The sequence below is a fragment of the Streptopelia decaocto genome, assembly GCF_964273445.1.
Source record: "Streptopelia decaocto genome assembly, chromosome: 2".
In the NCBI taxonomy this organism is placed as follows: Eukaryota; Metazoa; Chordata; class Aves; order Columbiformes; family Columbidae; genus Streptopelia; species Streptopelia decaocto.
The window spans coordinates 141,162,391-141,178,280 of NC_138655.1; the positions used below are offsets into that span (position 1 = coordinate 141,162,391).

At 42.4% G+C, this 15,890-nt stretch overlaps 2 protein-coding genes across 2 annotated transcripts; one reads left to right on the forward strand and one right to left on the reverse strand.

Moving 5' to 3' along the window:
• Positions 1–11: 11 nt before the first annotated feature.
• On the reverse strand, positions 12–9,305 carry ACBD7 (acyl-CoA binding domain containing 7). Its single transcript, XM_082044096.1, has 4 exons — positions 9,214–9,305; positions 547–664; positions 378–440; positions 12–289 (listed from the first exon to the last, which is right to left on the reverse strand). Exons 1-4 carry the CDS (start codon positions 9,223–9,225, stop codon positions 216–218), a joined length of 267 nt encoding a protein of 88 aa, XP_081900222.1. The 5' UTR covers positions 9,226–9,305; the 3' UTR covers positions 12–215.
• Positions 9,306–10,844: 1,539 nt separating this feature from the next.
• RPP38 (ribonuclease P/MRP subunit p38) lies at positions 10,845–14,825 on the forward strand. The gene is made up of 2 exons (XM_082044912.1): positions 10,845–10,931; positions 13,771–14,825. The coding sequence occupies exon 2, from the start codon at positions 13,802–13,804 to the stop codon at positions 14,651–14,653; it is 852 nt and encodes a 283-aa protein (XP_081901038.1). The 5' UTR covers positions 10,845–10,931; positions 13,771–13,801; the 3' UTR covers positions 14,654–14,825.
• The last annotated feature ends 1,065 nt before the right edge of the window (positions 14,826–15,890 follow it).

Sequence of the window (15,890 nt, forward strand, 5' to 3'; positions counted from 1 at the left end):
AGAAAGCTTCATTTATTAGGTTCAAATTTATTTAGAGTAAGATACAATCTAAAAGTAGAGTATGATCGTAAATACCCCTTACAATCAAACAGCTTATGCTTAAAAAATTTTTATGTCAGACTACACAATAAGGAGTTAGTATTGCATTTTTCTCAACAGACTTAGTTCATTAGCTACTGCAGAGTTAGTTATTATTGGAAATTATTTTGAGTATTCTAGATCCCATATTTTTCTACCAATGCGTTTGCTTTAGAGATATAGGCCTTCATGGCGTCCTCTTTTGATAAACCTGTAAAAGTAAAGTAGGAGTCATTACCTTTCCTCATTTGTCATCCTCTAAACATGACTACATCATGTAAATTTAATTGGTGTGACACCTTTTTTCAGGTTCCATGCTTCCCATTTGGCTTTGCCTTTCAAATCCAGCATTCCTGGACATTCTGCCAAAATAAATGCATACCTTTGACTATCATGCAGATTTACATAACATTTGATTTCATCAAGATATGGCAGTAAGTGTGAATTATATATAGGAAATAGGAATACCAATATTAATATCTCCAATAGTAGCCTGTTTGTACAATCCATATAGTTCCTTCAGTTCTTCATCAGTTGGTGGTGTTTTTAGTTTTCTTACATCTTCTGCAGCATGATCAAAGTCAGCCTGATGAAAGAAAAAGCAAAAGTGTTGGTTTTCCTCTCAAGGGGTACACTTAAAACTAAGTATAGCACACACAGTAGTATCATTGGATATTCTTTATTACTCACTTGGATTTAGTGGGAAGTCTAGACATTTTCCTATGAATGAAGCTTAATAAAACCGTAAGTTATTAGAAAGAGAACTAGGCCTACTTAGCTGACAGGGTCAGCACTGCTAAAATAAATAAACTTATTTTTTTCCAACGGTTTTACATCTAAACACTTGGAACCATTACAGACTGTCTGGTGTCAGGATAGCTACAGATATATTTGTGCAAGCACCCTATGCAATGGCTGTAGTGTATATGTCTTTCTCAGTCACAATGGGGGTATAAGGTGTTCACTGAACTTCACCCCCCAGCAGTAAGCCCTGAATCCTTCTGGCCCTGACTGCAAGGTGTGACTGGGGGTGGAGCTGGAACACCCTGAGGGGCTCTGCCCATCTCCCCCTTCATTGCCCCTTCTCTGCTGACAGTGCAGGAGGTGACCTGCACTTGGCACAGATGTACCCCACGGAGATGGGCAGCGCAACTGCCAGCGTGACCTGCAACACCCAGCTCTCAAACACAGCAGAGCACAAGAGTGAAGGAAAAATTTACTCCGTTCATCATCACGCATCCCACACTCATATCAACAACGCAAGGCAATAGCTGTTACTCTCTATATACTAGGTCTTGGGCTAGACTTTAGCATCATGTTTGGAGTCCTGGTTCATGCCCAGGACATTTCAGAGAGAGATTTCGTATAAGTGACCAAAGACCTGCCAGATTACTGCACTACTGTAATTCAGAACAGAAGCAGGCACTTTAACGTGCTATATGCAGGTTTCAATCATTATTTTAGCTTTTGAGTTGGACCTGCATTTGTAGAAGCACAGTATATCCTCCAAGATGTGCTATTACATGTATATTTAATATGTACAAAACCGGCCTACAACTTTGTGCTAAAATCAGTGACCTATTCAACAATGGTTCCACCATGAGTGCTGTGGCTCTGTTTAGCTAACTGAGACCTTGGCATTACCTCAACAGTCTGTACTGTGCTTCTTTAGACCACTTTTTCCTTCCTCTAGCTACAGGAAACATTTTTACTTCTTTTAAATAAGGAAACCTAATACACACTTGTCTCCCCAATTGATGCCTTTCTCCTTGGCAAATGACTGCTGGGTGGCACAGGTGACAGAAACAGCAAGTATCACAGTATGTATCACAGTATCACAGTATGTTTGGGATTGGAAGGGACCTCAAAAGATCATCTAGTCCAATCCCCCGCAGAGCTGGCTTCACTATAGCATTCTCTAAGTACAAGAGAAAGGTTATTCCTGTATTTAAATTCGAGGAGGAAAAATGAAAAAGAATTTAATTAGAGACTGATGCTCAAGTACCTCTCTTCAAAGAAAGGCCCCTCCATGGAATCACAAAACTACACATTCATTGATGCTCAGGACCCATCAGGTGGTGGCTGCGTTAAAGCAGCGGGTGGACGAGGGTGAGGACGGGCAGCTGAGTGCGCTGCAGCCTTCTGCACACACCTGGCCACCCCCCACCAAACCAGGCACCTCTGCCTCCCAAAATGAATTAACTGTTTTCTTTTTTGGCCTGGAAATTTAGTTTGGCTAGTAAGTAAAGCTCCCAGATACAAACTTCTGAGGAATTTCTCAGTTTTTGGCAAAATTCTCAATTGCTATTTGAAACCCACAAAGAGAAAGCACAAGTCTTCTAAGAACAGAAGTGCTCACCACAGGCCCACATACGTTGGTAACACCAGAGCTGAAACAAGGAGCAGCAGGCAGATAGGGATGTTTAAAAAAAAACCTATGGTGTACGATTAAAAGGGTGTGCTAGCAAAGGAATGCTCCCTGAAAAACTGCAATTAAAACCAGATCTTGAATCTTATTTAAACTGCAATTATAAATTCACAGAACATTAGATGAGAAGGGTTCATGATGATAATCCACATCTCTAGTTCTGACAGTTTATAGCATCATTAAAAATGCAATGGAAGGCAAGATCTTCAGACAAACATCTTGCAGCAATGTAGGTGCTTATTAACAAATAATCTTCCAATTCAGCAAGAACCTCAATGTGTGCATAACTGAAAGCAGAAGTTCCCAGACGATTCCCATCAAGGCCTCCCAGAACCAAACAGCCACTGGTCTTTAAAACAGTCTTTAGCAGTTTTAGCTTGGAGAAACACTGCTGTTATGTGGAGATATATTGACTATAATGCTCTTTAATTCTTTATTTGGCACAATGCTGAGAATTAGCCAGATTCCAAGTGCCATTTTGTCCGCTTAATGCTCTGGAACTTGGTAATTCAGTACACTATATGATTGGCAGAGTTACCACATTAAATTCTAAATCAAATGTCTTCCAAATTATATTCTTAAATCTAAAGCTTTATAGACCAAAAGCATGTAATTATGCAGTTTGCTCCTGTTTTAGTAAAAATAATTCTCAATGTTAATAAAATGCAACTACACCATAGAATCACGGAAAAACATGAAGGTTTACATCCAACTTTTTATGTCCAATTTTTTTTTAAGAACAATGAAACACTGTGGGGTTTGTTTGTTTTACCAACCAAATATTTGGGAGCACTCCAAGATGAATACAGGATTTTTCTAGAATTAAAAAACAAAAAACCCAGAGTATGTTATATGTAATTTAGATAAACCAAAATCATGTGCTTCAGATTATGTATAAAAGCTGACTCAGTAATGTTGAAATGACCTTACAGCATCTCTTCTCAGCATTTTTGTTTGTTTCCATGTACTCTGTTGTTTACTTAAAAAATAATCAGCATTCTAACAGGTATTAAACTGATCATGAAAACTATTTTAATTGAAGTAACTGGATTTAGTTGGCTGAGATCAGAATTAAAAATGGATTATATGGACAACAGAAGCTTTGCTTTTTTTGTTCTGTATAAAGAAAATGGATTTTTTTTTCCTACAAAGTTTAATGTGAAAAATATGAAACCTGATTATTTGTTTTCCTGAAAGACTAGAAAATTGGAGTACAAGCTTTCTCACCTCAGCTGAAGGAGTAAATTGTTAAACATTTCATAAAGTGTCTTCTGTCCCAATTCATCAAAGAGTTTAAGGGGTTTGTTTGGCTCTGTTTTAAATGGAAACTAAAATCCTCACTCTGAGTGGCAGCTAAACTGAGTTTTTAAAAAAAAGGTGGTCTACATGATAACAAGTCCTGAACTCGCAGGCAGAATTTGCAGTAATACCCAATTACTGCACAAATTACATACATGCTATATAAGCAGAACCTGTTCTTTGCACTGAAGAGAAATTCAGCTATTCTGACACTTAGCAGCTCTCAGAGTCAATACTGCTTTTCTTCTCTGTTTGCAGAACCCAAGTGCTTCTGACTAGGGCTCCCACATATTTTAATGATACAGGCAGTAATAGTTGCCCAATGTGCCCCTTAAAAGCCCGACAAAGTAAAAATTCCACAAGTGGTACGCTACAAATAGTCACACTGGTATAAATAAATAAATCTTGGGAAGTCTATGGAGGGTCCCACTTTAAAAAGTAGCCCTATTAGCAGCTTAATGATTTAAATGAATAATAATAAAAGCAAACATTTCCCAAGAAACACTTCAAGCATCATTAAAGCATCTAGTTGTTAACAACTAGTTAAGCTGAAGGATTTCCTCTGTTCTTTCCATGACTGTACCTTACCTCTCATCCCATTTTGCTTATTCATGGGAGGGACCCTACCACAGGAAAGAAGCTCAAGAAAAGAACACGACACTTAATAGCAAACACTTTTCAGGGCTGTATGAGGGTTAGGAGGGAGGGATGCACTAGCATGCACAGAGCCCCCAGTCTTCACAGTGACCTTTTTCTAAAGTTCTGCTAATATTGTGAGGCCTTTTCTCACCTGTATAGGGTGGCAGTTTGTAGCCTGAAAGCAAGGGTGCGTCCCCCACCGCCACAAACCAAACTTTTGGAAATGATCTTAAAGGAATAAGCTCTCTGGAGCAGGGGTTGTATCTTCTGACAGGTCTGAACAACAAACATTTCTGGCAATTTAGCTAAAGAAAATAATTTCAATTTGATTTAATATTTTAAATTAGCAATAGTGACATTAATATTGATGTAGACTCAGCACTTATAAAAAACTTCATATATGTATATTCATGAATGGATGGTTTTGCCATCTTGCTGGTGGTGAAATATCTCAATATATAGGTCAGGAGAGACAGTTCTGTTTGCCACAAAGTGCAAGCCAATTTTTTTTCTTCTAAAACTCTTTTAAATTGTGGATGTTAAAAGGAAATAGTTAAATATACAAACACTTTATGAACATAATTATACAAGAATGAAAATCTTTATATTCCAGGTCAAATCAGTAAATGATAAACTTTTAGAAATCTTTTGTGAGCTGGCCAAGCTTCCATGATGGACCCAGTAATACGGTCTGATCTCTAAGGAGTTCCTGCTGCAAAATCTTTGTATCCGTGGCTGGACTGCCACGACTGCAATAGCTGTGACTACAGACAGGTATTTCAGATAATGTAATTTCTTCTTTAAATACTGAATCTGCTGAACAGCAATTAACTAAAAATGGTACAAAGAAACTCCAGCTAATTACTCTGTAAGCATTTACATTAGAATTTCATTTGACCATAAGTTTACAGCACAAGTTGTACTAGTATTTCCCTTTGGATCAATTACACCAATGTGAAAACTGTATATGCTCTACATCTATTTGTTCTTGATGCCATAGCAAAACAAAACAAAACAAAACAAACTCCATACAAACAAGAAAACTCCAATCTCAAATTTGATTAAAGAAATTGATGCTTTCTCCAGAAATTATAGCTTTGATAGCTTTTAACTTAGGTACAAACAAAAACATTTTCAATCAAGCATCATTCAATCCTTGTGTTATCCTAGATGTTCTAAAGACTAGTATCTTTGGCCACAAAAGGAAAAAAAACAGTGCTTTAGTTATTAATCACAGCCCGTAGTTCATGTGTGCTTCTTGTAAGCAATGTAATAAAGCCCTCATTATGAGGAATTCCTAATATTTGTAGTATTAACGTTTACTTTCATAAAAGCCTTGCAATTTTTATTTTTCTTCTTATGTAGTATTTTCTCTTGTTCTCCTTTGGTAGGGTAACTGTACCTGAATTCCTACAACCACCTGAAGTACTTCAGGAAGTTCAAGTGTTAAATTAAGCTTTAATTTTTCACCAAAAATTGCCAAGGACCAGTAAGTAAAGATCGCTATCCTGCCTTTTGGTAGTGTCCTGCTTTCAGCTGGGCTAGAGTTAATTTTCTTCCTAGTAGCTGGTATAGTGCTGCGTTTTGGGTTTAAAATAAGTTGCTAGCACACTGATGTTTTAGTTGTTATTAAGCAGACAAGGACTTTTCAGCTTCTCACACTGTGCCGGGTGCACAGGAAGCTGGGAGGGGGCACAGCCAGGACAGCTGACCCCAACTGGCCAGAGTGATATTCTGTATCCCATGACATCCCCCTCAGCCTGTATTTTGGGGGAAGCTGGCCAGGGGAACTGCTCAGGGACAGGCTGAGCATGGATTAGCGGATGGTGAGCAATTCTTTTGTGCATCACTAATTTTCTATATTCTTTTATCGTTGTTATTATTATTGGTTTCTCTTCCTTTTCTATCCTATTAAACTGTCATTATCTCAACCCAGGAGTTTCACTGTTTCCTCCATTCTCCCTCCCATCCCACTGTGGGGGCGGGAAACACATGGCCGTGTGGTGTTTAGTTGCCAGCTGGGCTTACACCAGGAAGGTTTGAGGGCAGCAACATCACCGACAGTGCAGGGCGAATATCCAGGGCTTTGGGGCAGGAGCGTGCTGCCCTGTGCCTTGGGCACAGCACGGGCACCTACTGCCTGGCAGCTGGGGGCAGCTGGACATGTCGCTATAAGCTAAACCCGAGTCTGAACTCACAGGTCTTGTGAGACTGTTCATATGACTCTCTACCTCATGATACACCTTGGTAGACAGGCAGCTGATCCCTCCATGAAAAGAGGGCCAGTCTACTTTGAGCTCACCCCAGGGCAGGGGCAAGGACATGGGCAGTTACTGCCCTAGCTGTACATCCCACCTTGCCCCAGGGCCACTCCAGACACATTAATTAAAATATGAAGGAGTTTTGTACTCAGGTACCAAAACTGTAGTCTAACTATGGAAAAACACTTGTCCACATATGTGCTAACAAAAGTATTTCTGACAAATGTATATAGCATTTATTGTGGAGATGTGCTCAATGAGGGGAAAGAATATCAGCAATGCAGCTAACTTATCACTGAATTAAAAATAGCATCTGAAATAAACTGGAATGGTACATCTTTGACACTTAAGATTTCTTTCATAGGTAAAATTTTGTTAAAGTATTTCATTTGTAATCTGAACACCAGCAGATGTGATATACTTGACTATACCTATCACTGACATCACAGATATCTCTTGATATTACCCATACACATATAAACAAAAGCAGCATTCATGCTCTGTTAACAGTAAGATTATGAAGCAGTATCGATAATAAAAGTGAGTTGACACAATTGATTAAACTTTAAGTAAGTTTTATCTTTATACTGTGGTCACTACTGCATGCAAGCCTCTCCCAGCACTGGTGTACAATGATAGTCAAGTCAGTGGAAATCTTCCACATGCCTTGAATTATTTTCTGATCTAAACTTCACAATAAGAATGAACTAGAAGCTTTATTAGACTCACAAAAACAAAAGATAACTCAAAAAAATAAAGGAAACAGTTAATAAGCTTCTTCATGTACTTTTATTCTATTTAGATCTATAGGAAAATATCACAAGATATTGTTTTCAAAATATGCAAATGCATCTTACACAGCAAGAAATATCCAGAAATTAAATACTAACCACTTCTTCATCTCCCTGTAGCCAACCATTGTGCACACTGTTGCTTAGCATTTGCTTGCTTACACAACATGCTTAAGAACAGCCTATAAAAATATAATTTCCTTTTAATCATGTGCCAATATAATTTCCTTTCACTCCTCAAATTAAAAGCAGACATACAGACATAAACATACACACATGCATTAAAGATAAACACACAAATTATCAAACCGTTATCACACACTCCCTCTTTGCAAAGAAAAAACCTTGACTGTTTACAGAAGAATAATTTGGCAGTTTGCAAAACTTGTAAAACTTTTACAGCCTCCCCAATGAAATCATTATTTTATTCATTTTGTCCTCATTCCCGTACAGCTTGGCAGCTGTCAACCAACACAACAGTGGATAGAAAACCTCTATAATGTCTAATGCAGGACATATAGAATACCGTAATATTTCAACCACTGTGGTTTTTTGTATAAAGTTTACCTGTGTACAGCAGTGGCAAATCATATTGCACTCAGCTCTTTCTAATAGTGATTTATGGCTTATTGCTTAAACATCAGTCTAATAAATTTATTTTTTAGAGTGAATCCAAGATAGAATAAAACAAGCTATAATTTCAGTGATCACTAATTAAACAAAGGTGATGTTAGGCTTGGGATCTGGTAATTCTGGCCCACTGAAGAAACAGGATTCATCCTATTAGCTGTAAAACGCCACAATGAAACCTCTGTGCCATTCGATATAATTGCAGCTCAGGAGAAAGTTGCTGAGCTCCTGGCAATACAGCCCCTGCATCTAGGTCAGAGCATTATGTTGCTCGCTCTTTGCAGAACACGCACACTAATGGAGCTGAGACAGACATTATAATGAGACCAGGATAAAAGGGCTTGCAAATCTGGAAGTGAAAGGGATAATAGAAAGCCTAATGAAGAAAAACAGCCTAATCCATCAGGGCATGGGCAAGACAAGGGACGTATTCATAGTTTGCTACAAAGATAGGAGGCTAAAAGCTGGCAATGAAGATAATTTCCTCAGTAACTATTTATAGTGAGAGAGAAGGTAGCAGGAAGCTCTCTCTAGCCAGAAAGTAGCAGCTTTCTTACAAAAACAGAAGCCCACCAAAACGTACCATTCAAAAAATGCACACACCTAAAAAAATATGCACAACTCTCTTAAAAATTATTCATGATTCCCAAATGCACATATACCACTGCTTCAGTGTTACAAGTTCCCCTCCTCCTTTTATAGCTCCAATAGCTAGATACTAAAAAAATAAATACGTACCTACCTTTCAGTGCATAATCCAGTCCTAGCAAACTCAGATGCACACGTAAAGAAAAATAATTAACACATGCTCTAAACAGGTAAGGCTCCAAATAATTTACATGACCTGTGAATAGTTCAAAATATGCAGCACTTCTCTCACCTTCCACTTGCAAAAAGTAAGGCGTTATTTATCTTCCAAAGGCTTAGGCAAATTTCCCTTGCCACAAGGTAACCTTGATTTTGCAGTAATAATCCTTATGCTGAAGAAACACAGCTGTCTCTAACACAGCATTGCACAGACGGACAGTGCAGCCCACTCTTTCTCCTCTCCTCGCGTCTCTGTCTCACCAGATGCAGAATTGCTTACCTGGAGAGCCATGATGCCGTGAGGATGCTCAGGGAACGGCCTCGCTCCTTCTCCTGCGGGGACCCGGTGCTTGTGCCGCTGTGCTGCTGCGGTGCGGGTGCGGTGCTGGGGCCGCGCTGCGGTCGGGGCGCTGGGCTGGGGACCACTGAGCTCAGCGCGCCCGCCGCGCAAAGCCCCGCCGAGGCAGGGCACGGGGGCTGTGCCTCCGCGGACCCACAGGGAGAAATGGGTGGGTACGAACGCTGGGGAAAGGACAATGAGGGCATTAAGCCCACACTAGTTTCTTCAGAAAGCCTGAGCTCGTTTCCATACCCCTAAGGATTAGACCACCAGCCTGAAAGCAGAGATACAGCAAGACTTCTAAGCCGTTTGTTTGAGAAAGGGATTTATTCTGAGTGATGTGAACTGCAACCAGCCCAGTTACCGCTGCTGTTCCCAGCCCTGCCCGGGACCTCGCACCCTCCAGCTGCAGCTCTGGAAAACATGCAGGTCACCCCGGGAATACCACACACCAGCAGCTATACACACAAAATACCTTGAGAATTCTGTTATTTGCTGTGCTCAATACAGAATTTAAAAGACCATTAAATGAATCGATAAACTAGCCTACAACTTTAACCATTAAAGGAAAAAAATCATCCCTACTTATCTATTAATCAATTCATAATTATTTATATTCATACCTCTATACCTTTATATTTATCATTCCTTGAGCATTGTTTAATCACAATACTACATGCTTTCACATTTTAAAATCCACTAACTTCCATAAACCCATGTAAAAAGAGTGTTTCCCCTCAATTTAAGTCCAGGTTAAATTAAGCCAGGACTTCAGAAGAAAACCAACCAAGTAAATTTCACTAAATAAAAGGAGCTTAAAAAATTTGAAAACAACTGCATCAACTCTCAACTCCAACACCCTGAAGCAACAATGCTGTTATTTTTGGTGGGAAGCTCTGCTCTTTCAGGTACAGGGGCTGCGTGCAACCATGTTGTGCACCGAGGTGAATGTAGAAACTAAAAGTAGCTGTAAAGACTTGTTAACGGCTCACAGCACATCGTGAGAAACACTGAATGTACCCAGTCCTTACCTGTCATCTTACCGACTGAATGTAACCAGTTCTTACCTATCATCTTATTGCTAGTTACACAATATGATGTATGCACACAATGTTGCGTGTTAAACAGCAGTGAGAAACACTTCTCTTGCTGTAATGTCCCTGTGAGCGCCTGTTGACTTGGCCATGATTTCATTAATGTAGGACAAAGCACGTGTATCTATAAAGCAATTTATGGTGAGAAATGATGAGGAAACGCCACCGCTAACCTGCGGGGAGACCAGCCAAGCGCAGGCTTGCAGCACCAGCACCGTAACGCGGCTTTACCCAGGCGGAACGGCTGCACCTCTGCGCGGTGCTGACGCAGCCCAGGCGGCGAGCGGGCTCCCGGGCCTGGCCGCCCCGCACCGCCCGGGACCCGGGGGCTCCACCGAGCCCAGACGAGCAGTGCTTGACCCAGGGCCTTCGCCCCCCCGCTCCCCTCCATGGCCGCTCCAGCCCGGCCCGCACACGGTCCCGGGAGGGCGGACCCGTGAGAGCGGCCGGAGGGGGCGGTGCCGCGGGCAGCGCGGAGGGGCGGAGCGGGGCTGCGCAGGCGCCGGCATGGCGGGAGCGGCGGCGTGTTCCGGGAGCGGAGCGCTGGCGCAGGCCGTGCCGGAGGTAGGGCTCGCTGTCGCCGGGCGAGCGGGCCGGTTGTGGCCCGGGCCCTGCGGTCGGGCGGCGGCGGCAGCGGGGGCCCGGCGCTGCTCCGCGGGCAGGCGGGGGCGCGGCGGCTCCTGCAGGCCGGGCCGTGGCGGCGGTGCCGAGGGAGGCGGGTGGAGCCCCAGGGACCCGGCGGTGCGTGTGCAGCGGGTCCTGCAGGAGCCGCGCTCGGAGCCGCGCTCGGAGCCGCGCTCGGAGCCGCGCTCGGAGCCGCGCTCGGAGCCGCGCTCGGAGCCGCGCTCGGAGCCGCGCTCGGAGCCGCGCTCGGAGCCGCGCTCGGAGCCGCGCTCGGAGCCGCGCTCGGAGCCGCGCTCGGAGCCGCGCTCGGAGCCGCGCTCGGAGCCGCGCTCGGAGCCGCGTGTCCCGTCGGCAGCGGGCCGGGGGCGGGCAGGGAGGGCTCCGCACGGCCGTTCCGGCGGGGTGACCGCGGGCCCGGTTCCCGCCCTGGGAGCGATGGGGTCCTGGCGGTGGTGCCAGGTGGAGAAACTCGGTGGTTTATTTTTTTTTGCCTCGTTATTTCCTGTTCCTGCATGTTCGTTTTCCTCAGCAGTGCCCGTTCTGAAAAGAAAAAACAACAAAAAAGTAATCTTTCAACTGTAATATTTCTCCTGTTTTGCTCCTTTCTCATCTCTGTTGCTGACTTTACCTGGTAGTCTCTGGGAAAGGTCATTAGACCACCCCCAATTTAAAGCTTTTAAAAAGGGTAACGCATGGAGACAACCCAAGAATCAATTTAGGTAGGCGATAAGATCCAGACAGACTTGATTCTAACCAGAACTGGTTAGCAGAGAACCGCCTAGAAACAGGGTTTATCCAAAATTATTCAGCCCTCTCACAACATTATAAACCACAGGCTTGGGTACCAGTTAGGAGTTCAGTTACCACCTGGCCAGTTCAGCCTGAAGGGATCCCAAAGCTCTGGAAGGATGGTTCAAAATGCATGTTTTCCCACTCACACAAAGCGAGGACCCTCAGGGGTACCCAGATGATCACTTACCAATAACACAAGGTGTCTCGAGCCTCAAGGAACTTTTATTAAATGGTGTCTTCCACGGCAGTCCTGATGCTCCAAGGAAGACCAGCTCACAGAGGGTCTCCAGCAGGCTCCATCTACACCCCAGCTGAATCTGAGCTGTGGTCATTTATGGTAGTGATCCAGAAACTTCTCTCAGCAGAGACGGTTGACCAAGGGACATGTATGTGACCATAGTGGTCCATGGGCCTGGGATTTCTGGTGCTTTTTTGGGGGGGGGGAAGTGTATCTGCCACAATAACCTAAACTTTTAATTTTATTTTTAAAACCTGTTGTAAGTTTCCATGTAAGGTTTCTAGTGGCCATTTCCATTCTTTAGTTGTTTCCACTGTGATGGTAACCAAAGGGATGAGGTAACTGTAAAGGACGGATAAAACAAGTTGGCAGATGTTCCATCGCTGCTGCGGCCGTTGGGGCGCATGGGAGTGGGGGCAGAAAGTGGTGGGGTGGCCCTGGCCTCCCCGGACAGCTTCTCCATTCCCAGAGTTGGAGGTGGTCACTGGGCTGGACGGGCCGTGGCCTGGATGGCCCTGCAGGGCGTTTCATAGGTTCTGCTGAGAGTCCCGGGACAGGGACACGGTGTTTTGTTGTATTTTGAAATACTTACTTACTCAGTTTTACTGTTTCTCTGAAAACTACATCTGTGTTTTTGACTCATGGCGGACAACAGCTTCACAGTATGCATTGTGCTGATGGAACTCTTTTCCATGTATTTCCCCTTACTGGCTCACTGACGAGGGTTTAATGAGGGAAAATCCCTCCAGAAGGGTGTTGCTTTATAGCAGTACATACTGTTGGGGAAATTTCAGTGAAGATGGGGGTCTGTCTTTTTTTTTTTTTTTTTAATATCAATGTAGCTTATTAGCAGTACACAGATAACTGATGACTAGCAAAAAGTTATTGTGTGACCATGTGAAGGCTGCCACTCAAGAAGTGCATGTAAATCCTGCTTGGCTGTGCAAGAGTGAAGACATTACCAGTTTAGCAAAGAGATGGTGAATAATAACCCAAGCAGCAGCATGAGGACTCGGAGAGTTACCAGGGCCTGTAGCAGGCCTGTCTTCATGTGTTCGCTGTTACTCTGTACTAGATCAATCAGAGCTACAGCAGTTTTCCTTTCTCTGCTCCTGTTTCATTTTTCTCATCCCCAAAGGCATGATCAAGGTGGCACAAGAGTAAAAGGCCCCTTCTGAACTTTCTGGAGGCCTGCAGAGGATTGCCTTCCTTCACCAAAAGCACAAATAAAGAGTCTCTGTAGGTTTCTATCATACCTTCTAAATGCAGACAAACACAAAATATGGATTAAAGAATGAAAAGGCAAATTAAAGTTAAAAAAAATGCTAAATAAACTCAGGAACTTAGAGCTTGTTTCCTGTTGTGAGTCGGCATTTTATTTTTCATACTTCTAAAATGCAGCTGCACATCAGTGAAAACCGAGAGTTCCTTCAATTTAAGGTTTCTGTGTGTTTGTGGAGTGTTTTGTCCTTTTTCTAAAAAAATCTGCAGTACCTGTGGCTGTTCTCATCCAGCTTCAGAGGGATCTCTTGTCACTGGTGCTGTCTTGCTGTGCAGCTGCTTTGGACAATCTGTGCCTTGTGGGACACTCAGGATTAGCACTGAGCTCATCTTGAGGGGGGTCAGTATCACTTTGAGATGTGATGTTTCTCTTCTGCCTTCTCAAGAGAAGCTTCTGGCAATGAAGTCCACAGCAAACAGTACAGTATTTGAACTAATGCTTACTTCACATCTTTCTTCCTTTCACAGCTAGGGTGGCAAAACACAAAACCACCTCAGGATGGCTGTAGTTCAGCCAGGGATGACAACACTTCGTAAAGCAAAGAAAACCACTGTAAAAACATGTCTAGATAACCCCTTTGTTTTTCAATGGAAAACCATAGATGGGGAAGATATGCATTTTATACTGCAGACCTTAGAAGAAAGGATTAAACATATTGGACTTAAAAAGATTGAGACTCCAAGAAAGAAAAAGCGTTCCCTTACAAAAAAACAAATGGAAAGACAGTGCGATGCTAGCACCGATGAACTCCCTAAAGAAGAGGAAACAGAAGGCCATCAACAAAACCCAGGATGGACGGACATAACTATCAGAAGACAGCTTGCTATTGGAGTTAATGAAGTTACAAAAGCATTGGAAAAAAATGAACTTCTTCTCTTGCTGGTGTGCAAGTCTGCAAAACCTGCCATGATCACGTCGCATCTTATTCAGCTGAGTGCAAGTCGAGCCACACCAGCGGGCCAGGTTCCCCGTCTCAGTGAAACAGTTGCACCACTTTTAGGCTTAACATCCATTTTAGCACTAGGCTTTAAAAAGCAGTCTGATAAATTTACTGAAGCAATAGAAGCAATAATTCCAAAGATACCAGCTCTGGAGGTGCCGTGGTTTCAGTACAGAACTGCAGAATCTGTGGCTCTGGCACAGGCGGAGTCTTCGGATGTTCCTGACCCTGAGCAGCTTGCAGAGACGCCGGGGGATGAGCTCACAAGTCAGAAGCGCAAGCGTATGGAAAGCAATCAGCTTGATCTTTCCAATGTAATTTTGCAGCCTTTGAAAATCAAGAAGCTTGTTCCAAATCCAAATAAGATAAAGAAACCACCTCGCAAAAAAAAAAAAGCTTTTTCAGCATAACTGATTTCAGTTTGGTTCTTCATGTTTAACTCGTTTTTTAATGCAGTGTAGAGTACAGCTTTAACTGAATTATTTTGTTAGGCTTTGCAGTGTAAAGCACTTGAATACAAGGTGAACTTTATGTTGCATTCAGTTGAGGTATTTCCTGCTTCAATAAAGAATATTGCTTGAACTTGGGTGTGAATCTTTAGCTGGGGGTAAATATTTCATTTGCAGCAGGAGATCACAGAGTTAAAATCGGTAATGAATATCCCAAAGTAATTTAAGACATAAGTACATCTTTGGAATTAATGCAAAGCATTCAATGAACTTTGTATTTTTACACAGAAGAACATGCTTCCAGCAAAACAGATTTAAGTATAATTATTCAAACAAATCAATACCAAAAGTGAAAGTTTATTTAAACAAAGCTCCATGCTGGTATAACTCTTTTAAAGCTGGTTCAATGGTTGTTCCAAGTAAACAGCTGTAAGAGCACAGACAGACTTCGCTTTTGAACTTTCATACCTTGCTCTGCTGAACAATAAACTCGCTTTGGTCAAGAATGTATGGAGACTTGGGTTCCATCTAACACCTGGTGGTGTCTGATATGCTGAAGGAAAAGCTTTTATTTTCAAATACAGAACAAAACCAAATTACTATTGTTCTATTTTGAAAAAAAAGACTTCCTTATGCAAACTCTTAACACGCATCCTGTGAGAAAATACAAACTAACCTAAACTCCGTTTGATTTCTAAATGGAATCTAAAATCATTTCCCAGAAAGTTGAGACAAGTCATATTCTAATGTATATAAAGTAGACGACAGCTATAACCACTGCAAGACTTAAAACATACCACGTAATTTTTTTAGTTCAGTTTTGCCGAGGACTGTGAAGTTTCCTAATGAACCAGTGGTGCTGTAGGAAGGAAAGAGAACAGCGCGGCAATTCAGACAATCAAAATCAACAGCCTAGGACTTCACTTGGCACTATGTTTTAAGCAAAGTCAGTACAGTACTGTAGGAGAAAGCAGAAAACTTGAGTTGGAATTGTAGTTTTCAGAGATTTACTAATCCAGATTTCCAGTGCCATCAGATAGCTAATCTGTATTTTGGATTTATTTAGAAGTGACTTCAGTTCATGATACTAACTGCAAAGGGAGGCAGTAGCAGTGATTCTGTAGTCATGATGCTCCCTGAAGTTTAAACAAAACTAAGACATTTCCTGCCAAAATGTTTGCCTTCCGTGGCTGAGGGT